General features: G+C 41.0%; 1 protein-coding gene across 1 annotated transcript in view; it reads right to left on the bottom strand.

Moving 5' to 3' along the window:
* Nucleotides 1-23165, bottom strand: part of DGKK (diacylglycerol kinase kappa) — a 103643-nt gene extending 80478 nt beyond the window's left edge. Inside the window, exon 1 of the mRNA XM_030807110.1 lies at nt 22611-23165. Coding sequence (XP_030662970.1) covers nt 22611-23165 — 555 coding nt within the window. The remainder of the gene's footprint in view (nt 1-22610) is intronic.
* Nucleotides 23166-23929: the final 764 nt, after the last annotated feature.

Here is a 23929-nt window from a genome sequence, read left to right as displayed (position 1 = left end):
AAAAGTATGTGGTCATATGTAAGTAAAAAATCTAAAATTCGTTAATGTCTAGGAGAAGTAGTATGTGTATATATATACATACTTTCACAGAAGTTGAGATCCAAGGCCACTGTACAACAAATGCATGACACACCTACCTAATAAGGAACCAACATGAATCAAAATTCAGTAAACTGGAACTCACTGCAGAGCACTGGTTTTAGGTGTTTCATACAAAGACAATCAGATTCTATGAGCTTACATTGTCAAACACTGAATAGTTATCATTATCAGCCAACTCTCAAAACCTAACTTGGCTTAAGGTAGGGCTAGATTTCTGACACTTTACCTTGGGTTGTACCAATATTTAACCAATTTCTGTTATTTGCACGATAATCCTTTGTGTTCAGGGCAGAGTCCAAGTGACTTGCTTGGATTTCCAGTGAGAAACTCTCTTGGGAAGGAGGGGGAGCAATAACTCAGATCTTCTGTATTCTTTTCGGAAATCTTTCAGGACATAAATGTTGCTTTTCAATTTTTTTTTTTTAAAAGGAGTGACTTGAAGGTGACATAAAAATAGCAAGTACAGAACAAACTACCCCCACCCCAGTCAACCTCCAGATAAATGTGGTGGACAGTTTATTTGGGACCCTTAAGCAAAAACATCTGTAAAGATCCTTTGACCCTTTGTTAAATGTAAAATAAATGGATCTCCAGCCACCTGGACAACTCAAATGCAAGAGCTATTTGTGTGGTATTTCTAAACATCGAAAGAGAAATTAGGCATCTAGCAGAGGTTACATCCTTTTTTTGTGGGGGAATATTTTTAACCTTTTATTAAAGCTCCTTTCTCTCTTTTTTTTTCCATCCCATACCCAGTACTTCCATCTTGCAGGCTCTAGCCCCAATACCATTTCCTGGATCCCAAATGGCTGATCTGAAATAGGGCTATTTGATCTTCTTGGAGCTCCCCAGGTAGTTCTGATTTATTTATTTATTCATTTATTTTTTGTGATCAGCCCAGTCTGCCTAGGGACATCTGGGGGTGGGAAGTGCTTTCTAAACAAATTACTCTATTAACTATCTGAGAATGCCCCTCACAGGACTTGACTAAAAGACATAATGCTAGACTCCTACACAGAAACACTAATTCATACTAGTAGGAAGAGAAACACACATACATCAGCAGGGGCAAATCCATATGAGTGTGCATAAGTATACACACAGCCACAAATGGACTCAATAATGCATGGAGGGGGTGAGGTAGGGAGTGGTGAGCTTCAAAATAGATTCTCTTGTTCTTCCGAGAGTCTGTAAAGTCTGCATAGCTATCAAGAGCTCACAATGAGAACTGGATGACCAGTATCCCTTAATAGTGGTGACTCAGAAGATCAGACGCCTACTATGAGTCACAGTTGAAGGTGTCCCAACAGTGAACCAGGTTAAGGGCTTCTATCTGCTTTCTGACCTAGAACTCCCCCTGCAGGATGCCATAGGAATAATGGTCTTCATTGCCCCAGAGGGACTGCAGGAACCTGTGAAGCAGGGAAGAATGGGGAAGTGCCTCTGTATTCACCCTGATAAAATAATTGCCAGGATATTAGAATGAATTGAGTGGCATCTTTTCCTGTGGTGAGTACTGGGGCCTTTTATCCCAGAGCAGGGGCAGGGTAAAGTAGAAGTCATTGTTGTCAGCTTACAGCCTCAACAGCCTGCCCACACTAGCTTGCACACATCAGTTTCCTTCTTTGTTGAGATCACCACTACATTGCAGGAAGACCAAGCTCTGGAATGACAGTTGCATGCTAAACCACATGGTGACACCCCAAAGCAAGAACCATGTGCCCCTTAGGGTGGCAGCCCAGGGAGTAGTCAGAGGGGAGATAGTGGAAGTAATAGCATTTGAGATATTACCCACTTGGAGCCTCCTCTCCTCCCTCACTCCTCCTGTTTTTCCCCTCCTTAAGTGGAACCTGGGAAAGACCCACCCAAAGGTGATGAAATATTCAAATACCTCATCAATAGGCATCCCACAGAGGAAGTGTCTGCTGTAGTAGAAGCCTTGTTCGAAACAGCTAAGACAACGTTCAATGGTATTGGGACTAGAAGACACTGAGGAGAGACAAGGCGGACTAATTTGATTGTTTATTTTTCCTCCCTCTGCGCAGAGATAGAAGCCACATGCCAGAGAACAGAAACCCTAAGCTGCCTCTGAGCAAATAATGTAATGGGTCATACAAAGACTCTAGTGATCAGGCTCCCTAGAGAGAAAAGGCAATGATAAAGCACAATGGCCTTAAGAGATGAGCCGGCTCACAACCACTCCTGTGCTACTGTTTACACCACTAGTACCACGACCTTGCTCAGACACGCATGGGGTATAGAGGGCCCCAATAGCACCTACGACTGAGTTGAAGCTTTCTTGACTGACTTCTCCAGCTACAGTACTTTAACTTTTCCCACGAAAGTCCCCCTGGCAACTAAGAGTCAGTCCCTTGGATTGACTTTAGCTTAGAAAGGGTGACTAACTCTATGTGGCGTTTTTTAAATATTTTCTTTCTTCTAAATCATAGAAAATGTGTACATTAGCCTTCTGTGAGATGGACTTGAGAAACAAGGCACACATTGTTGTCCTTTATGCTGAAATGTAGTACAGGTGAGAGTGATGACTAGTCATGTATATACATGGCTGCAAATAATTGTGGTCACTCTCTTCCATGTTCTACACACAAACCCTATCCTTGAGGCCAGCCTTATCCACTACTCACACCAGGTATTTTTCATACTTTTGCAACTAAGATTCATATTTGGCTCCATATGCAAAAAGACATTCTGTTTCTGAGAGTTCCTGACTAGAACGGTCTGCACATACATTCTCATTTGCTGGAAGTCCAAGGCCAAGCCATGCTGTATTTCAGTGTGCCCCAGAAAGCTTTTCTTCATCCTCTAGGCTTCTGATTACCTGACCACATCATACACTGGCTGTTTAGTTTCCAACTGCCATTTATAAAACACAGAGCACCAACTCGGATGAATGGAACTGTGATGGGAACTTGGATGTTGCTGCCCTGCCTTTGTTGTCTGGCTGACCTCATTCCATTGGTGGGCTTCAAGTGGCAGCTTTCTACTGTATACAGAACTTGATCCTGTTGCAAGATGACACATAAGCTAGGTTTGCCTCACACTTCCCAGAAGGTCAGTGCTGTCTCTTCACAACCATTTATAATCATTTGTCTGTCTTCTAAGGTGTACGCTTAGCAAACACAGCCATTTGACCACAGCAGTGTATACATGACTATCCCTGGCATTCATGTTATTTTTAGACTACTGAGTCAAAGTTCTTCCCAGAGGACAAGAGGCTGCTTGAGACCATGGATTAAATACCTAAATCTGCCTTCATTTCACCTAGAGATGGGGAGTTGACTATAGATGATATCATCAACTGTGAGGAGCCTTAGGGTCTTGGAGACCTTGTCAGGGTAGCCAAACTTGATATCAGAGCTCAGGTCTCTTAATAGTAGCAGATGTTGCAATGTCAGTGCATAAACAGAATAGCCTTGTTCCCTCCAATTCGTCTCATGGATATAAATCCATGCATCAGAAATTGTGTCTACCATGTTTGTTATGCTGCAATCTCAAGTTACAAGGCCATCCTAGGAAAATATAGTTGTCAGTGTTCTCAGATTCAGAACAACTCTAATCAAGAGGGGTGGCAGGGAGGAAGGCAACACAAAATAGTTTTCTTCTCTAAGTGAAAAAATAAAAAAATGGGGCTTTGAAATTTAATGGCACTTCTCTAGTCCTCTATGAATGGGGAAAAACTATGTAGATATTGAATTAATGCCTCTATCTGCTTGAAAAATCTACCTAGGAGAGACTCCAAGTGAAAAGAGCTTCTTTCGGGACTTAGGTTTCTCCAGCAATTTCTTCAGCAGTTGGAATAAAGTTAATACAAAATTTTGTGAACTCTCATACATTGATCATGAAAGTTCACCATTCTTTGCTGAAGGAAGTTCGTCATTTTCCAGAATGATGAAAGTTCATCGTCATCCTCAATGATTGAAGGCAGGTCACCCAAGTGTTACTAATATTCTTGCTAGAGACAAGTGTAAATGAAATTGATGCCAATGCTATGCACCCTGGAAATGATATATTTATATATAATTTATATGTATAATATATATATGAGATAGTGATTAGTCAGATATTGGTAGCTCAGATGTCGGGAAAGATTAAAATAATTACTGACTGAAAACTTAGGAAATCCTACAATTACTAATATCAATGAACTATCTGCCACTTTTCTGGAAAAGTTATGGCAAGAGGCAAGAACTTATTATGAAAAAAGTCAGAGAGGTACATACTAAGTACTCAGAAATACTTGTTGAATTGAATTGCAGATCTTTCTCTTAACATGCCCCTTTAACCAGAAGAGAAAGAAACAGCAGTAATTAAAGGGGATATATGACTCTGATGTTAAGATGCATTGTTAAGATAGCCATCCTTGTTGTTCTGACTTTTTCCTTATTCTGCATAGGGCACTCATCCTTTTGAAAGGAAAAGGGACCACGGGTCATGAACAAGTATAGCGTTTGTTTGAAACGAAATCAGTGTTCTCCACATTGTAGGGGCTACCATAGTTTTAAAGAATCAGTTAGGCACAAGGCACTGAACTAAGAACTTGATATGTCATTCGATCCTTAGAACAACCTTACAAGGTGGGAGTTATTAGACTGATATCATAAATGAGGAAAATGAGACTCAGAAAGGTGACTGAGGGTCTTTGCCCAAGGTCACAGAGCTAGGAAATGACAGAGCTGGGATTGCAACCCAAATGTGTCTGACTCTGAAGCCCGCTGTATTACACTGCAACTCTCTCATTTAGCCTCACACCATACTCTCTGTAGGTAGAAGCAAATCTTAACTCCATTTTAGAGACAAGGACATTAAGGCATAGGACAGAGAAGTATTATTCCAAAGAGTCTAAAACATTTCTTCTTTCGTATAATCTAGGCTTCAAAGCGGGGAAGTGAAGTAAAGAATTCGCCTTCTTCACTAGGGTTCTACCTTAGAAAAATCTCTACCCAGCAATCAGTCTTAGTGACATACTGCTCTATAGGAGGCAGTATACAAAATAATCCAACTTGCTGTGGCAACACCACATTGTGGCAGAGACGGAAGCACAGCATAGTCCTGAGATGCACTTGTTAAAAAACAGTAGTAAGCAGGCAGAAATCTGGGCTCTAACCCTGTCCCCATGCTCTTTACTGTTTTTTAGTGAATGAATTCCACCATGTATTGGTGTCACATTCATTTTAAAGCCATGCAAAGTGCTTTACAGAATTCATAAGGCTTTAAAATACCTTTGAGCCTAGAATTTTAAAGTGCTTCCCAGATATTCTACGGTGGGAAATATGCTTGTTTGCAAATGGATAAATAAGAAGTGAGAGGTTAAAAGATTTATCTCAAATCACAAAGGCACAGCTAGGAATAGAGTCAGTCTGTTAAATCTCAATTCTGGGCCCAAAGCACTAGTCTGGTGTATTTTTAATCTCTTAGGAATTGTAGAACCTCTTGAGAATTCTGATCTCAGGAAGTCTCAAACAGTTTAAATGATGAGTCATCATTATAAGCATTTTAAAAGTTTTAAGCCTTTTAAAAAATCAATCATTACAACCACCTTAAAATGGTATCTCATCTTAAGTCTGTGGATTTGTTTAGCCCTAAAGAAGGTAATTAGTCCGAAAAGGCAGGCAAGTGGCCCCCATTATTCCACTTTGTTTAGAGGAACCTAGATCATTTCTGGGCTCAAAGAGGCTGCTTTGAAAACCTTGTATTAATTATCTTGAGGTGGACTAGGAAGTGGTTTTGTAGTCCGGAGCCTTGGGCTTCAATCTTGACTCTGATCTTCAGTTAAGTTTCCTTTAGCTTTAGTTTTCTCATCTGCACAATGGGAATTAAATGAATATCGCTAATTACACAGGATTGGGGTGAGAATACAAGGACATAGGACATGGGAAATGTGTGTGTATAAGGCAGTAGAGTATGATACAAAAATCAAGTGGTAGTCTAGAAAGACAACTACATTTTTTGCCTATAACATGCCTGATTGGGAAGGTCTCTGAAGGCTCATTCTGAGATATTATAAGCCTACAGAGAAAGCCAATTAGAAGTAGCATTCCTTACATGCATGACAAGGCCTTCCAAAAGTATGACAAACAGACATATACAGGCAACAAAACTGAGACTGAAAGATTCTCTTGAATACCAAAGACTGAATATAGATGTTCCTTCATGTAGCAACTGGCCCTGTATAAAATTCATGGGGGAATTAGCTCCCTTCTCAGACATGGACATCTCTGAAAGCCAATCAAGATCTGATGCTCTCACGGCACAGAAAGATGGTGCATAAAATGGGCAATCCAGAGGGGAAACAAAAGCATTGCAGACCCTCGGATGGCACCCACAAAGAATCCAGCCAGCCTGAGAAAAGGGTGAGTTGCAGAGTGGAGAGAAAATGAGACATTATCCACATCCTATGCTATCTCCTCTGACCATTTCTTTCTCCTTACTCCACTATTCACTTGTTCTCCCCCAGTTCTCTCACACCTTCAGGCTTAAAAAAAAAAAAGAAAAAGAAAAAAACGGTTTTCCCATCTCTGTTCCTTTGCTCACACCGTTTTGCTTGCCTAGAATTCCCTTCTCATCACTCCTCTCAGCACCTCCACCCAAATAAGAAAAATTCTGGAATGTTCTTTTACTCATCATGAACCCAAGTCTACCCCATCTTCCTAGGCCCCAATCAATTCTTATCTCCTTTAAATTTGAGTTTTTCTTGTGGCCATATTCATTTTCTATTTGAGATTACAGTTATTTGTATACTTGGTCTTATTTCCTTTACTTGACTATAATTTCCTTCCTTCAGGCGAATTACAGTTATTGGCACAGTGCTCGACACAGAGTAGGTGTTAAATGAATGATTTTAGATTATCATTGCCTGAGGTAAGCAGGCCACCATCATCTCTCACCTTGATTTCTGCAACAGCCCAAGTAATCTTTCTGCATTCTGTATTGTTCCCTTCCAATCTATCCTTTACGCTGTCACAATATATATCTTAAAAACAGTACTTTCATTATGTTACTCTCCTACTCAAGAACTTTAATTAATGTCCTGCTGTACGTAATAAGGTCCAAATCCCTCTGCCTTTCTCTCAAAGCTCTTTGATATCAGCTGAATAGGGTTCTTGCTGCTTCCAGGTATTTGTGTATGTTGCTTGTTCCCTTGTAGTGGAATGCTTTCTCCTCTCCACAGATCTAAATTCAATTGATCTCAACTCCATCAGGAAGCCTTCCCTAACTTGAATTTGGAGCTAGATTGTCAGTAGGACTAATGCAAGGCTCTCTTTTTTTGTGAGGACTGAGAAGCAACAGCTAAGCTCTGATGTTCCTTTGGCAGTTCAAGTTTTATCTAAAATAGTTTTCTAGTAATTACAAGGAAAGCATCCTCCATCCTTTATTGGTCCTCTTTTGTAATTCTACAGCATTATTCTCTGTACCGCTTTTCCTGTAACAAAATCATATCTTTCCTCATATGTACCTGTCTCCAATGTACATGTTTTGTCTTTCAAATGAGATTGCAGAATTTGCATCTATTTTGTTCTTTCCACAAATTGGGGACCTACTAGGTCTTCAGTTCACACTTTCAAACAATTACTGATTTATTTCCTGATTATTCTGTCTGGCCTTCCCTTTGTTTCCTCCACTGTCTGCAGCTGTTTTAAGGAGCTTATTATTCAGTTGATACCTAAAAGACGGTGTTGACTTGTTAAGACCAGTTTTCTTTAAGAAAGTCCTCACTTTCCCTCAACATTTTCAGAGCAAATCTTATAATGCTCTAAGTATATTTTAGCTTGCTGTCTTTGGAGAACTTTTAATATCTTAATCTATCTATGTATCTATTTATCTGTCTATCACTGCTTTGTTGTTCATGTTAATTCAGCAGTTATTAAGTATAGTACTTAATACTTCACACTTATGTGTGAAGAACATTAAAATAGAATTTTTATATGGAGAACAATATATTCTCATTATTTTAATAAAAGAGAAGTATTTTCATGCTCCTCCTATTAATAACTGGATAAATATTAACCTTCATTGCTAGTTTCCCTAAACACAATATATTCCAAGGCTTATAAATAAGCAGCTGTGTAATGAGAGAAAAGACACTTGAATTCCATCCAACGGCAACACATTAACAATATTCCCCTCCTTTCAAAGCCATTTGGAGGATTTTCATCAACAAAGAGAAAATAGCCAAAGGAAAAATAGAAGTTATTGAAAAAATTACTCAGGATCAACCCTTTAAATGAAAATGTTCCTTAAAAAATTACACATTCTTTCTTTCCTGATTTGCTTCCAATACTTCAACCTCTAATTCAGTATTTTTCCCCTCCCCTTTTCCCTAAACATTATTTGCCCACATTTGTCTACACTCCCTTATTGTCACAATATACGAATTTTGTCAAAGCGAGGCACTGAACTGCCATCTGCTAGAAAATTGTCACAATGAATATATACATCTATGGTGTCTACAATGTGAACCCCTTAGACATGATACCCTCATATAGTGCACAACCTATACAACTTTATGTAGTCATCTTGCCCTGCAGCTATTCTAGAAAGGGTAGAAGTTTTCCTTCTCATTTAAAAGGAAAAGTTGTTCCTTCTGATTGGAAACAAGGTGGCTGTTAGGGTTTCCTGCTCTCTGATTGGAGACTTCATATTCTCTTCCCTGACCAGACCATTTCAAGCTCAGGGTGCTAATCTGATCAGAGGCATTGGTGAAACAAGTTAAGGCTTTTCCTGTAATTAGTAGAACGCTATTTTAGATAAAACTTGGACTGCCAAAGGAACATCAGAGCTTAGCTGTTGCTTCTCAGTCCTCACAAAAAAGAGAGAGCCTTAGAATAGTCCTACTGACACCTAGCTCCAAATTCAAGTGCTAGGTACAGGAGAAATTTGACACTAAGGTAATGAGTCAAGAGCTTTTCAATTAAAGTGAAAAGCCTACCAGAAATAGATTAAATTCTGATTAACAGTTAAGATTAGTGAAAAGGTTACCAAATGGTACTTAGTTATTTGTTTAAACCTGCTCTCCATATAGTACACTTAAATTCTTCAGTGCTATTATGCTGGAGTATTTTAATAAATGTGCATTTTGGATTTTTTTAAGAACTGGGGAGATAGCTCATTCTCATTTTTATTAAAATTAACTATGTTCATGACTGAAGACTAGTAATTCAAGACCACACAATCAATATGGGTCTCCCCCTAGTACATATGGTGCGTCTGTGTGAGTTAGAAAAATCTATTATCCTCTGGGAAGATATGAGGCACTCTTGCTTACCACCGCCTACTGGTAATGCAAAGGTTTGCACAGGGTGCTATGGGAACCCTAGGGGAAGGGTGTCTAGCCCGGATGGGATAGCAGTGAAGGCCTGCTGGATGAGACTGCTGAGCTGAGTTAATGGCACATCACTGGCTTCATTTAAGAGACATAAAAGCTAAGCCACAGAAAGATTAAGCAATGTACCCCATATTGCACCACCATCTAAATTGGAGTCCACCAAAGTGAGGTGACTTCCAATCTAAGAAAGAGTCCAAACCCTTCAACTTCTTGCTACAAGTTACCATGGAGCAAAGATTTTTGTGAGAAAATTCCATACTGATATGCCTCACAGACATGAACATTAGCATATTAAAATGCAGGCACACCAAAATAACCCAGTCCTGCAGCCTTTTAGGACAGCTCATTAACACCTATACCACAATCCTGGCAACCTTTAGTTCTTCACTTTGTGGTTGCTGCAGCTTGCTACAGGAAGATGTATTGCATCAGCTCAAACTTCCTCGGACACCAACTTTAAGAGGCCTGAGTCATTCAAATCATTCCCCAAAGTCCTTCGACCACCAAAGGCAGCAAACAAAAGTACCGCTAATTAAAAATGTAATTAGGGTTTATTATAACTAGCATACATTTGTTCTAGGTCTGATTCACCCTTGCTTTGAACTGGCTTTGTCCTGTTTTTATTTGTGCTTAATTATACTGTTTTATGTGCATTTAATTTTGTAAGATACTTCATATCTTTTCTGGATGCAGGCAGAGTGTAAATTCTAAATAAATAATAAACAATGGATTAAAGTTATGTAGAATTAGCTCTTTTATGTGCTTCATGTACAGTTTATAGTACACCGAGGCCCCTCACAAATTCAACGTGGATGGTACGTTTATGCCTATTTTATAGGACTTGGAACAATTTTGCTGCTTTAAATGATTACAGAGGCTTACAGTTATACACTAGCTTTTACCACATATTTTTAGTTACATCTACAGTTTACTTGGTGTGGTGTTCTTGGACAGGAACACAATCCCCAAAAATAATAACGACCTATAAGCAAAGACAGTGTGCATTATGACAACCCACTTTATGAGATAGTTTTAACACATTCCAGGTTAGGAGGAGGGAAGAAAGAAACTTGAAAGAATGGCCATGTTTCCAAGAAAGTATGATCTACCTTCTGGAATATTACAGGCCAAATTTTAAACCCTGACTTATTTCTTTCTTTTTCTTTTTCTTTTCTTTTTCTTTTTTTTTTTTTTGGTCCCAGGTGCTCCTGCATCACCAGCCTCCTTGCTAAGGAGCTAGTAACAAACAGGGAGCGCAAACTTACTCTCCTCTTAGCCTAAAATAAGCAATTGGGAAGCTAAGTTATTTACAAACTCATTTTAGCATAGAAGAGGAGTGATAAAATACTGCATGTTTTATGTTAAATGTCTGGCTTTCATTTATTATTTCATTGAGAAAAACATGAGATTCTACTGCTAAAAAGGTTTTAAAACCACTGGACTACCTGACCCCAAAGGTTCTTTCCAGGACATTCTATGGGTCTATAATACTGAAGATAAAAGGCTTCACTGGATTTTCATCACGGTTTCTTACTTCCACTATAGAAAACACTGAAGTGAAATAGGAAAAAATGTCATAGAGAAAGCAGATGAGACTTTTGTAACCATGTAATGTGGATAAAAGAGGGCCTGAAACAGTAGGAAAAGGATGCTAGATAACATATTTATTTTCTCCCATTTTAGCTTTTGTAGTTTAAATTGGAATTTAGCATACAAATAAATTGAAACCTGGATAGTTTTTAATTATATGCCCCATCAGCCAACCCTCCACTTCAGCCGTGTTATACTAATCAACAGCTCTTCAATGATTGCACAACATTAATCAGGTGATATACAAAATTTTGTTGGTTGCCTTTATTTATTTATTTTTCTGAGTCTACTTGCCAGAGAATCTATTGCCTTTAAAATTTCAATAGGACTTGCCTCATCTACTTTATTTTTTACAATATTTCAATCAGTACCCTATGATTCCCTGGCCCTGGCCTCACCTGCCCAATTCAAGTATAACTTCACTTCTACTGATACTTTTCACTGTCACTGCTTAATTTAATACCAGTTTTCTCTCTGGGTTTGAGGGGGATATATTGTTCCTACTTTCCTCAAACAACTTCTTCATTTTTTCCCCTAAACTTCTTACATCAAAGTGAATTTGCTATCAGGCAGTCTCTCATATCTGCACCTAATCCATCTCTGAAAACTTGTTGGATGATGAATTTTGAATTGTAGGAACCTTTGTTCCATTATTTAGGTTGGAAAAGCAATAATGCATTTCCACCACATCTAAAAGTCCCAATATTTCTTCAAATATGGTAAAACACTGTTAAATGCCCATGTAACAATCCTCCAAATATGTACCATACTATAAAGCATTTAAAACACCAAGTACCTAATTATTGAACACTTAACAGACGAGCAGATACTTTGTGAGTAGTTCACAATAATGCCCTGCTATACTGGGTACAAAGTACTTCCCACACAAAAAACAACTTTTCAAGCTGTTTCAAAGCTCTACCTTTGTTTTCCACCATTAGAAAAAAAGACAGAGAAATTCAAAAAGTTCAGTGCCAGTGAGGAATTGTGGAAAGGCAAAGTAAGGCTTTTTCAGGAATTTCTAGAAAGAGGACTCACAAGTGCTAGGGAATATAATAAGAAAACCATGAAAAGAACCACTAATGGGTGCTTTGATTCCATGTGAAACCAAAGTGAAGCTCTCACATCCAAAAAAACAAACAAAAAAAATGTCACCAAGTTAAGTAAATTCAAGCAGAGGAGATCATAACAATGTAGAAATTATCATTTTAATTAATTTTACCAGTCAAAGAGAGTTAAGTAGTTTGCACTAGAGGTGAGGTAGGGAAGAAAAGGACAGCAATATCCGAATTCTGGGTAAGAGAAAAGTTGTTTTACTCAAGCTCTGCAGGAGGGAAATTGTCACAGTAAGCATTAATTGAGGTTAGTGAGAAGGGTACCAACTTGTTAATTTTCTGAAATCAAGAATCTTGTTCTGCAGCTTCATTTACTGTCCTCTTTCTTGTTTACACTTAGCTGTTTTAATAAAGCTACATCATATTTTCCTCTATAGTGCAGGAGACATGCACAGCGATGTGAAGAAACCATGAAATAATATGTTAAAGATACATAATAAATGCAAGTAACACTTATCAAGGGAAAATTAAAAATCAAGTTTATTATAAAATGGAACTGAGAAACTACTCTTAGAGTTGGGGTTCAGAGGACAGCACCATGATGCTGGAGCTGACTTCAGGACAGTGAGGACTCAACTGACAGAGCCCAGAGTTAATGAAAACTTTCTGGGTTTCAAGTCTCTTCACTGCCAGCCAAGGAGCTTAACAATTTTTGCTCAGCGGGTACCTTTCATTTCCTGCGTCAAGCTGCAAAATTCCAGAAGAGAAGAGGTAGAGACATTTGCTGCAGGAGAAGGCAAATGAATGAACATCCAGGATTTAGTCCTGCAAGCCGTACTTTCATTCCCCTCTACTCTTGGAGGCAAGGAAAAGATTCAGTCCTCAGACCCACTGCCTCTTGTTTCAGAAGAACACTGCAAAGCTCTGGGTGTGCGGGTGGGTGGGGAGCATTAAGCACATCTCTCAGTATCCTACACGTGCTTGAGGGAAACAAGGGGTAAGAATCCCTGTCCTCAGGGCCAATATTTCCTTTACAGGCTCTTTAAAGCAAGAGGCTTAAACAATAAATGCCTATAATGCTTTGGAAGATGAAAATCTCTGAAGTGCTACTGACCAGGCTGAAGATTCTAATCTTACTCAATAATGCATTACATTTCCCTTTTAAATTACTGATTCAGCCTTGGTTGGGTTGTATACAGTTTATTAACTCTCTCAAGTTTTGAACACACTTGGTTAATGAAAGCTGGATGAATTGAATATTCTATTTCCTTATAATTGTGGATAATGTCCTCATATATTCTTATTTCCCTTCTGGGTATGGCATACCCAGTTTAGCATAATGCTGTAACTTCTTGTTAAAGAGACAAGGCCATCACTAAATTTTTTTTTTTTTTTTTGGCATATGGTTAAAAGTGACTCAGAAATTTAGATTTTTCCTTTTGGGAATTTAACAGTGGGAAGATAAGGTTGGTTTTGTTCTGGATCTCCTTCTCCAAGGCCAAGTCACAAAAGCTAGCTGGACAAATAAAATCCAAGTGTCCAAAAAAGTGCAGTAAGTAAATGTGAGATCAAACTGCATTTGTATATGGGAGCAACTGCAACAATTGTGTCTACATAAAATCTATATACTTATTGCTTCACACGGCAAATATGTCTCTGAATGGTTGTGATTCAAGCATATGTTTAACAATCAGATCAGACAGGAGTTTGACTAGATGAACTTTAAGCTAAAATGAACAAGTGTTTCCTAAATCTAAGGTAGAATAATGAACATGATCTAATAATTAAGCATGTGGGGCTGTGACTGGGGCAGGGTGAAGCCCGAGACACAATTGTGCATTCCCCAAAGTCTTACTACAGAAGACTATAAGCAAATATTCAGAGAAAATAAATGAAAAATATAGCAAAATATTAAGAGTGATTATCTCTGAGTGGTGGGGCACTAGATGATTTTTATTTACCTTTTAGAAGCTTTCTTGATTTTATACATTCTCTGAAATTAGCATGCATTCCTTTATTTTATTACATTGAATTTTAGTTTAAGTAGAGGAATGCTGAGAGAATTGACTATTAATAGTGAATACCTTGGCAAAGCATCTGGTAAAACAACCACCATCTGTATATTTGTTTTGGTAATTGAGTCTCTCATTTACCAGTTTTGCTTAAAGGAAGTCTCATCCATGTGGTTTTGTTCACTGTAGAATCCTCAGTGCTTAGCACAATGCTAAACACAGCACACAGGGAGCAGGTATCAGTTTACGTTTTAAAGAAATAAATGAATTTTAAAATTTGGAAAACATTGAGTCTTACTCTCTGTTTATAAATATGACTTGCAAATTTTATGGATTTGTGAAAATCAAGCCCTTTTATCGCCCTGCAGGAACAGACATCAAAGCCAGCACATAACGAGACATAATGGAGGATGGATCATCTCCATTATTGAGTTGGCGAAGGGTCCCTCCCTGTTAGGTAGGGGTGTCTGACTAATTGGTAGTTAATAGCAAGAGTGTCACTGCTTTTGAGTTTATCATCAACTCTTAATTCTCTGTAGTGTTAGATGGGAACAATGACGCAGCGAATTCCCAAATCATTTGTTTGGTTTGGAAAAGAGGTATGATCTTTCCCCAGAAGGTTTGCCTCCTAATTCTTTTTCCTTTGAACAGTGCCTTTCTTGGGAGTGTCACCTACCTGGATGACGGGGAAGGTAACCAGAAATAGACTGGGGCAGTGGGAAGCCAGCCTGGGATTAAAATGTATCATCCTTTAGCCTTAGTGCTGAATGTAAGGTTCACTGGTGCCATTTGAGAAGGATAGTACCTTTTCTTTGTACAACACTTCAGAGTCTGTGGAGCCTGTGGGAGAAGTGAGTGCTTTTTTTTTTTTTTTGAGGCTTTTTTTCTGTCTTTGCTTTTTCTTTTAAAAAATCTCAGGAAGAAAGTTCAATAGTGTTGGAGGGATTATGGCCAACTTGCCTTAGATTAGGAAGATTTCTTCCCTTTTCCTCAAATATTTTTTTTCTCCTCTTGGATGTGGAGAGGAATAAAGTCCACTGATTTTAGTAAAATTGAAGGTATCTCCTCTTACAATGGAAGATTTTTTTCTTTAAAAATCTCCAGGGGAAAAGATTCATTGCTTTTGGTGGAGGTGGGGGAGCATCTCTTTAGGTCTGGAGGATTTCCATTAAAAAATAGGTTTTGTGGAGAGGACCTACAAGGGCAACTTGTTTTAATGAAGCTGGGGAGCCCTCCCTAGTAGGATTTTTCTTTCTTTCCTTTTCTTTAAAAGGAACAGTTTATTGGGAAAAATTAGAATGGGGGAACATCTCTCCTGGAAAGATCCTCTTTTCCTTTCCTTGCTTTTTTTTTTTTTTTTTTTTTTTTTTTTTTTAATAAAACAGTGAAGGCTGAAAGATAAATAAGGTCCCTGGGATAGGGTGAGATTGGGTACATCCCCACCCCCCACACACATGCACATTCCCCACCTTGAACAAGCTTGAGAAAGAGATTTTGTGTTTTTTTTCTTTCCTTATTGTGGGGGATGGAGAAGGTAGTCATCAGGAATAATATGCAATGTCTGCAGTAAGGTGTTGGTGCATTTTCCTGGAGAGAATTTCTTCCTTTGATCCTTTAAAAAATAATCCCTTTGTTAATTTTCTTCTTCCTCTCTTTCCCACCCCTCCTTCTCTACCACCTTCACTCTATCCTAGCTAGTCCTTTTCCCCTTCCCTTCACATTTCTCCCCCCATCCTTCTTCTTCCTCTCTCTCCCCCTCCTTTCCTCCCTCTCCCCTCTTTCTTTTTCCCTCTCTCTCTCTCCTCCCTTCTCTTCCCCTCTTTCTTTTTCCCTCTCCACCTCTCCCCTTTGTCTCTGTCTCTGGCTCCCTCCCTTCCTCTGTCTCTCTCCCTCTTTTTTCCTCTCCCTATCTCAGTCTCTCCCTACCCGCTCCTACCTTCCTCTCCTCTCTCCCCTACCTTCCTCTCCTCTCTCCCTGTCCAGCTTTCCCGCTCGCTCCCTTCTCCCCTCCTCCCTCCCTCCCTCTCCCTGTTTCTCTCTCTTCTTCTCCCTTCTCTTCCTTCTTTCTCCCTCTCTCCTTCTCTTTGTTTCTTTTTTGTTTTCAGAAAAATATTCCAGGACTTTGGTGAGTTTGGGGGCATCTTCAGTCCTTAAGAAAAATATTTCTGTTTAAAATATACTGTTCATGTTCTTCCCTCCCCCGCCCCCCATAATTCTAAATGTATTTGCTTGTTTTGAGAAAAAAAGGGGCTTTTTTGAGGCTGAGAATACTTTTGTTTAAGAGGACTTTCTTGGCTTTGTGTTTCTCCCCTATCTTTTCTATTTATTCTCAAATTACAAAAATTCTATATTAAGAATAAATCTTTTGGTAAATTATATAAATATATTAAATTATCACATGTACCCTGAAAATATGTACATCTATTATGCATCAGTTAAAAATTAATTAAAAATAAATAAATAAATAAAAAGAACAAAGTTTTTGAGTGAATTTGAGTCAACTCCCATTAGAAGGATTTTCTTTTATTTTTTCTTCGTTTGGGAGGGACAGCATTAGGAGACACACCTAATGCTAAATGACGAGTTAATGGGTGCAGCACACCAACATGGCACATGGATACATATGTAACAAACCTGCACATTGTGCACATGTACCCTAAAACTTAAAGTACAATTAAAAAAATCGGTTTTTTTTTTGGTTGTGTTTTGACAGAAAAATTCATGGGTCTTTGTGACATTGAAGTACTTCCTCTCTTTAAGAGGATTCTGTTTTTGTTTCATTAGTAATATCCTCTTCACCAACACATATACCTTTCCATTCTTAATTTTATTTTAAATCTTAAAAAAAATTGTATTTTAAGAATAAGGTTTATGCTCTTTAGTCATGGAGGATTGGTATTTCTTTTGTCCCTCCCTGCCCCCCTCTTCTTGGAATTAAAAATTCAGGAGATTTGGTATAATCAGGGACCTATCCTTTAATATTCCTTTTTTTTTAAATTAAAATGTGTGTATCTAGAGGGGAGGATTCGTAAATTTCATTAACTTTTATGATTTTTGAGAATATCTGCCCTTAAAAAGATTTCCTTTTTTTGTTTGTTTTCCTTAATTTCTTTTTTTTTAATTGAAGGGGTGGCAAATGAAGCTTATTATCCTTGGTGAGGTTGAAGATCCTTTAAGAGGATCGCCCTTTCTTTTAGTTCCTTTTTTCAATTTTGTTTGTTTTTTGTTTTGGGGAGAATACTAGGTCTCTTATCTTGTGGTTAGAGGGATGGTATCTTTCTTTTAACTATTTTTAAAAATTGAGATGTAATTTACATACCATAAAATTCATCATCTTAACATATACAATTTTGTGGGTTTTAGTGTATCCACCAGGTTGTGCACCCATCACCATTCTCTGATTCTAGAACATTTTAATCACCCTCAAAAGAAGCCCTGTACTCTTTAGCCATCATCCCCTTTTCCACCTCCCATATTGCTTCACTCATTTCCTTTCCATCTCTAAGGATTTGCCTGTTCTGCACATTTTATGTAATTGGGGAAAACAATGTCAGGAAGCTTTGATGAGATTGGTGGACCTTCCCTTTATTTTTGCCCCCTTAATTTTCTCAAGAGATTGAGCATGAGCCATGGAGTCAAATAAAGTTTACAAATTTCATGAGTATTTTAAGGTTAGAAATACTGTTTAAGATGATTTCTCTTTTTTAATTTTAAAATTTTTCTTTGGGGGATATAAGTTCCATGGGCTTTGATGAGAGTGAGGAGAACTTCCTTTTAGAAGCTCTTTCTTTTTTTTTCTTAAAATAATTTTCAGAGGAGAGATAAGTTTCATTATCTGGGGTCACTGTCCCTTTTCTCTTTTCAAATTCATAAATTTGTTTTCATTATTTTGAGAATGAGCTCTATTTGCTTTGGTGAGGGTGGGGCATCTCCCTTTAGAATGGCTGCTTGCTTGCTTTTTTTTTTTCCTTTAAAATTATTTTTTTTCCCACTGAAAGAATTACAGTGGGTGGGCTTTGGAAAGGTCGGGCACCCTATGCTTAGCAGGATTTCAATTTATTTCCTTTACAAAACTCACACACACCAACAAAAAAGGTCTTTGTGAGTAATCGGTTCAGGGTCTCTGCCTCTTCTCGTTTCTTCTCGGGCTCCTCTTCTATGCTGGCCCCCTCTGGGAGCATCAGAAGTGGGGCAGCAACCACTGCTTTGGAAAAAAAATCAGAGCTGATGAAATGTCAGCTAAAAGACTGTTCTTAGACAAATGAGGATCCTATGTATCATAAAAGGCCATATGTCAGATTTTTAAAAAAATCTACAGTAGAAAATTCAATCACTACATCCTATAAGCTGTCAAGTTTTATTTTTGCCCTCCCCCACCTGCTGCCTTGTTCAAGGAAATAAAAGGGTTAATAATGCAGAGGAAAGCACCCTGTAAACTGTAAAGTGCCACAGGAGCAGAAGGAACTATATAATCCTTATTAGAATACCCCTGAATGGTTTCCTGGTTTCTATGGATTTTTTTTTTTTTTTTTTTTCCTTTCCTTGGAGGCACTTTCCCTTTGGGCTGCAGATCTGCAGAAGCCCTAGTCGGAGATTTTAATAAATGCATAAGAATTGTACTCTGAGAAACTAAAGACCACTGAAAATGTTCATCATCTTTTCTAGAACACCCTGTAGTGCTTAGGAACTATTAGAATATACCAAATAAATCAGATGGTATCATCAAAGCTTGGCAAGGAGGGGGGAAAAACTGAAGAGAAAAGAAGGTAATTTCATTCTGACCTTCAATAGGTTAAACATCTGAATCTATAATCCCAAATCTGTTTACAGTCACTGCAGATACTCTGTTCACTTAGGAAAAAAATTTATTATCCCCTGAAGCTAACGATATCATTATTAGTCTGCTGTTGCTGGGACTGCATGGGATAAGGACACTTTCCAAGCCATTAAAAAAAATTGTTAGTAATTTGCTTCTTAATTATAGTTCCAATAACAACTCTGAAAACGGAAAGATTGACTGTATTTCCTTAAGGGCTATATATTCCATGCCATTTAAATAAGTATTTACTTCTCACTCTGAAACCAATGAGAACAAATTTTTATTCATTCACAGCAGCAGCCTCTACATTGCTGGAAATGGATAGGTTTCAAGCTTCAGTAAGTGTTTATTAAGCAAAATCAAGGAGGGCTACATTGAACTAGGCACTGAGAAAGGCCACCCCTATTTTTGAGAAGCTCAGAATCACTAATAAAATATTCTGATAGGAATCACCACATATCATATAAACAAATGCTTGCTATTTTGCAAGAAAATGTACAAAAGTATCAGTTTTGCGCATAAAAGCTGTCCTGATATGGTTTGAGGATAATGGTTATTACTGCGCAGTCATCAGGAGGGATACACAGACCCCTTTTATCTCCCCCAAAAGCCATGAAAGTGTACTTCCCCCCAGATTTTCATCAATCATTTGTATGATGTGATTTTCATTTCATAGCTGGTCAAAACCCAATGAATAAACAAAATTTTGTCTTTCTTCAAGCACAGCTGATGAGAGAGAAAGAAGCATGGTCTACTTCATATAAGCCCCATCCCTCCCCCAAGAGAGTTACAGCATTGCTAAAGAACCAATTCACACATCCTTACTTACACTTGCTGCCACCAGGTGGGAGACCACGGCTCATTTCCTGGGAATTGAAACATTTTAGAAAGGAAAGAAATAGACATGTTTGGTTCACAGACTGACTGTGTTATCCTGGTAGCTATTTGGAAAGAAAACATGAGCCCCCTTTTCTTAGTCAATTGCAGGTTCTGAAACTTTCCTGAAATCCCAAAAAAGAGCAGACTACAAGGCTGAAAGATGTTGGTTTTTTGCTACAATACCAGTCAACAAAATTACCTGGGAGAAACTTGCAGTCACATTCAAACACTTGGTTTTGCTCATTTCATCCTTTGAATTATCAGGACGGTTTCATGCTTGCTATGGAGGATTTCATTGCATGATGAGACCTGTATTTTGTTTTGTTCCCTGACATTTTGCGCACATATGTATAGTATGTGTGTGTGTTAGGGGTGTGTGCACGCCTGTGCGTGTTGCACAGTTGCTTCCCCCCAAGCTTGCCTCGAGGAGGCAGTGTTTGAAAACATCACCCCAGCTAAGATGACAACCTGTTTGCCTTGAATGTTAAGATACAAGCCAGCTGGTTGCAGGTGCCATTTGTCTGAGGAAGATGCAGGAGAGAATGATCCTATCACTGAAGATCAGATGTTCCCAGCTGCACCAGACAGCAATTGCATAGCAACATTGAGGGTGTTGTAAAAGGGTTTGGCTCCAAGCAATTTAATTTGAGCACGTACCTAGATCCTTTGCATCCTTCAAAATTCTCCAGAGCCACTGATTAATCTGCATGGCCTTCTTAACGGATGGTCGTGGTTCTTAACCCCATTCTACAGATAAGTGATTCAACAAATATCTGGCTCTACTAAGGGCAAAGTGAAACCCCTGGGATCCTGGTCTCCTGCCAGTGTTGCCAAATGTCTGTGGGTCAGCTAGCCAGCACTTCTGTGTGGGCACTATGTAAAGGAAACGAATCTGATTCCGCTTACCTTAATCTTCCTCATCTGTCTGGCAATGACATTTTCCTGTCAAACAGGTAGGAGATGCCTTCACATGGGAGCAGGGGATGCTTTTCACTGGGGGAAGGGTCCTGGTCTCCAGTCAGCCTTCCAGAGGCCAAAGAGGAGATGCATTCTTTGGGTATTGGGTCCCCACGTGTCAGTTTCACAGCCATGTTCCCAAAATTTCGCTTAAGATGGCCACAAGTCAGGTGACTCCTGCTTGTCTCTTTCCCACCAGCTTAATGCAAACTCTTCCAAAAAGACAAGATCAATCACCCGGTGAGGGTGAGCTCCCAAATCTAGCCACCCCAACTTTGCCCTTCTTAAGATTACTGCAGGAAAGGGTATTTTCAGGAAGGAGAGGGATACATCCCCTGGTGAGAGCTAGGGTGTGAATTTTTAAAAAATTGTCAGAGTCTCCCACCGTCCTGTTTTATTATTTTTAAACCTCTGCACTTTCTTTTCTCTGTGAAACTTTTCATTTTAGCCTTCTTTTTCAGTCATTCGTCATTGCAGATATTTTGCAAACTCAAGCCTCCCTACTAAGAACTCAGGAAGCAACCAACGCTTCCATTTCGTGATGCCAACCTCTGCCCCCTCCCCTCCTGCATTCTACATTCTATAAGTGTGCGGTCCATAGCACAAGGGTTCCTGAGCCGTGTCCTTATGGTCTGCTAGGCAGCAGGATGGACCGGTATTGTTCGTGTGTTGTTATTCGTGTGTGTGTGTGTGTGTGTGAATGCGCGCGCGTGTGTATGTTTTCCTGCAGGGGAAGCTAAATTGAGGTGTGTGTGTGCATTATCATGGTTTTCACAGTTTTGTGGAACGAAGTTTAGGGGAAAGGAAGAGTAGGGAGAGTGCAGAGAAAGCAGGAAAGACACGCACACTCCCGCTGAAGAGCAGACGGGGTTTCAGGGTCCAAGGCAAACACGAAAACCTGTTTCCTCCCTACTCCCCTTGGGCGAGTGCCAGAGATTCTCCACTCATCTTTTCCCTGCTAAGTGTAACGATTTAGAAGGCGTCGCGGTAGACTGGTAGAGATGAAGGTTCCCCTTCACCCGTTCTGCAATCCCAACTCCTATTTTCGTGTCTCTAAACCAGGACTCCTGTACCATTCCAACTGGCCCTGGTGCGGGATGCCAGTTGCCCCGTTTGTGACGCTGTGCATCATTGTATCACTGCGTTTGCACCTACCTGCTGGGAAATCCTGCAGACAGATGGAATGGTGGCTTCTACACACGCATGCTCTCCCCCTCCTCCCGGAGAACCCTGCCCTTCCCCTGCAGTGCGCGTGGGCGACGCCCATCCCCTTGTCCCCACCAGGAGTACCAGCTCGAAGCAGCCGGCAGAGGCGCCGGGCACCTCCCTGGAGCGCCGCCAGTTGCGCCCAGCTGAGGCGCCCCCTCCCCAGTGGCAGGGAGGGGGCCAAGCAGGCGGCGGCTCCGCAGCTTGGGCCTCTGCGGCAGTGACCGCGGCTAAGAGGTGTGTCCCACCGCCCCCACTCAATCCGTCTGCTATGTACTCGGGGCCAGCCCCAAACACTTCTCCAGGTCTCTTGGGCTCCCCGAGGGTATCTTCCTCCTCTCTTTCAAGATATTGGCGCTCACCGCACTGTCGCTTCTCCTCACGGGGAAAATCGCTCCGATTCCCACCCCCTGCTGTCACCCCGGTTTCTAGCCCTAAACAGCCCATTCGTGATTCCCACATGTTGCTTCCCGCCTCCCAACCCCTTCCCATTCCCCCGGGTTCCCCGATCCCTGCATCTTTCTCAGCATCTTGGCCAGCCAATGCCAGACAAGCGGGATGCAAGGGGTACTCGGAGTCCCGCGGGCTCCATAGCCATCTGACTTCGCCTTGCTTCTTTTCCCCGCTTCAGGGGGTCTTTTGCTTACCTTTATTCTGGACCACGACATTGGCGTTCTGGGCGATGGCGATGGCGATGGCGAGGTCTTTAGACCTCTCTCTCGAGTGTCCACCGAACATTGCAATAGACATGGTGCTGGACTTGGACGGGACTCTGGAGCCGCCTCAGGGCAGAACTCTGGGGCCAGATCGGTCACAGGTTCTGGGGTCGGCTCTGGGGCAACTTCTGGAGTCAGCTCTGGGACCGACTCTAGGGCAGGTTCTGGAGTCGGCTCTGGGGCAGACTCTGTGGCAGGTTCTGGGGCCGGTTCTGAGGCCGGCTCTGTGGCTGGTTCTGGGGTCGGTTCTGTGTACAGTTCTGTGGCTGGTTCTGAGGTCGCCTCCGGACGGGGTCCTGGAGCAAGCTCTGGACAGGGCTCTGGTATGGGTTCTGGCGAAGCCTGGAAAAGCAGCGGCGGAGCCGGCGGCGGAGCTGGTGGTGGTGGCGGCGGCGGCCAAGGCGGCGGAGGCTCTGGAGACTCAGCGGGCTGCTCTCCATCCTGAGGCTGGGCAGTGCCCTGGGCCGCGGCAGCTCCGCGGTCCATGGCCGCACACCGCTTCAGGTCTGGGCAGCCTGCGTCCCTAAGCCTGGAAGGCTAAAGTACCCTCGGGCGCCCCGCCCACTCCAGTCCGGCAGCCCCTCGCAGGGTGCCAAACTTTCCCCCATCCCACTCCATGGCTGGCTCGGCTCTGAGGTCTAACCCGTGGGCGCTCAGCGTCTCCCTATGCTGGAACACGCCCCTCAGTGAGCGCACACCTCTTCGTAAGCAGCCACGGGTCCGATGGGCGGGAAGCAGAGGGGCTTGCGAACGCGGACTGGGCAGAGCGCTTGATGACCTCCTAGCGACGCGCGGGAGGGGAGGGGAGAGACAAAAAGGGGAGGGGGAGTGGAGCGGCGTGGAGGTTGGGGGGCGGGCTGGAGCCTTGCCGTGTTTAACCCTTTAGTGACACGAATGAAAAAAAAAAAGCCAGAGGCGAAGTTGAGGGTCTTTGCAATCCCCCAACCACTTAGCTGCTGGTCAGAATAGCTTCCATCCTGTATCTGCTCTCTCACCTCAGCAGCAGGTGAGCTTAGCCTCGGACCAACCTCTTGCCCCCCATCTCCAAGCCTCGATGGGCAAGTAATGCTTTTTATCTAAGCCGGGAAAAGAAATTAAGCGGCATGGTGTGTGTGGAGGGGGGGTGGGGGGCGGGTGTTCAGCCTTCTTTGGATTGAAGTAGAATTTGCCCCCCTTCGGTTTTTTGCATTTCTGAGCTTTGCCAGATCCAAGCGGTTTGCCGTTGGATACAGAGTTTGAGGTGATTCGGG

The sequence above is a fragment of the Nomascus leucogenys genome, chromosome X, assembly GCF_006542625.1.
Source record: "Nomascus leucogenys isolate Asia chromosome X, Asia_NLE_v1, whole genome shotgun sequence".
Classification (NCBI taxonomy): Eukaryota; Metazoa; Chordata; class Mammalia; order Primates; family Hylobatidae; genus Nomascus; species Nomascus leucogenys.
The sequence above is the reverse complement of the archived record's forward strand: the minus strand, read 5'-3'. Positions and strand labels throughout refer to the sequence as shown.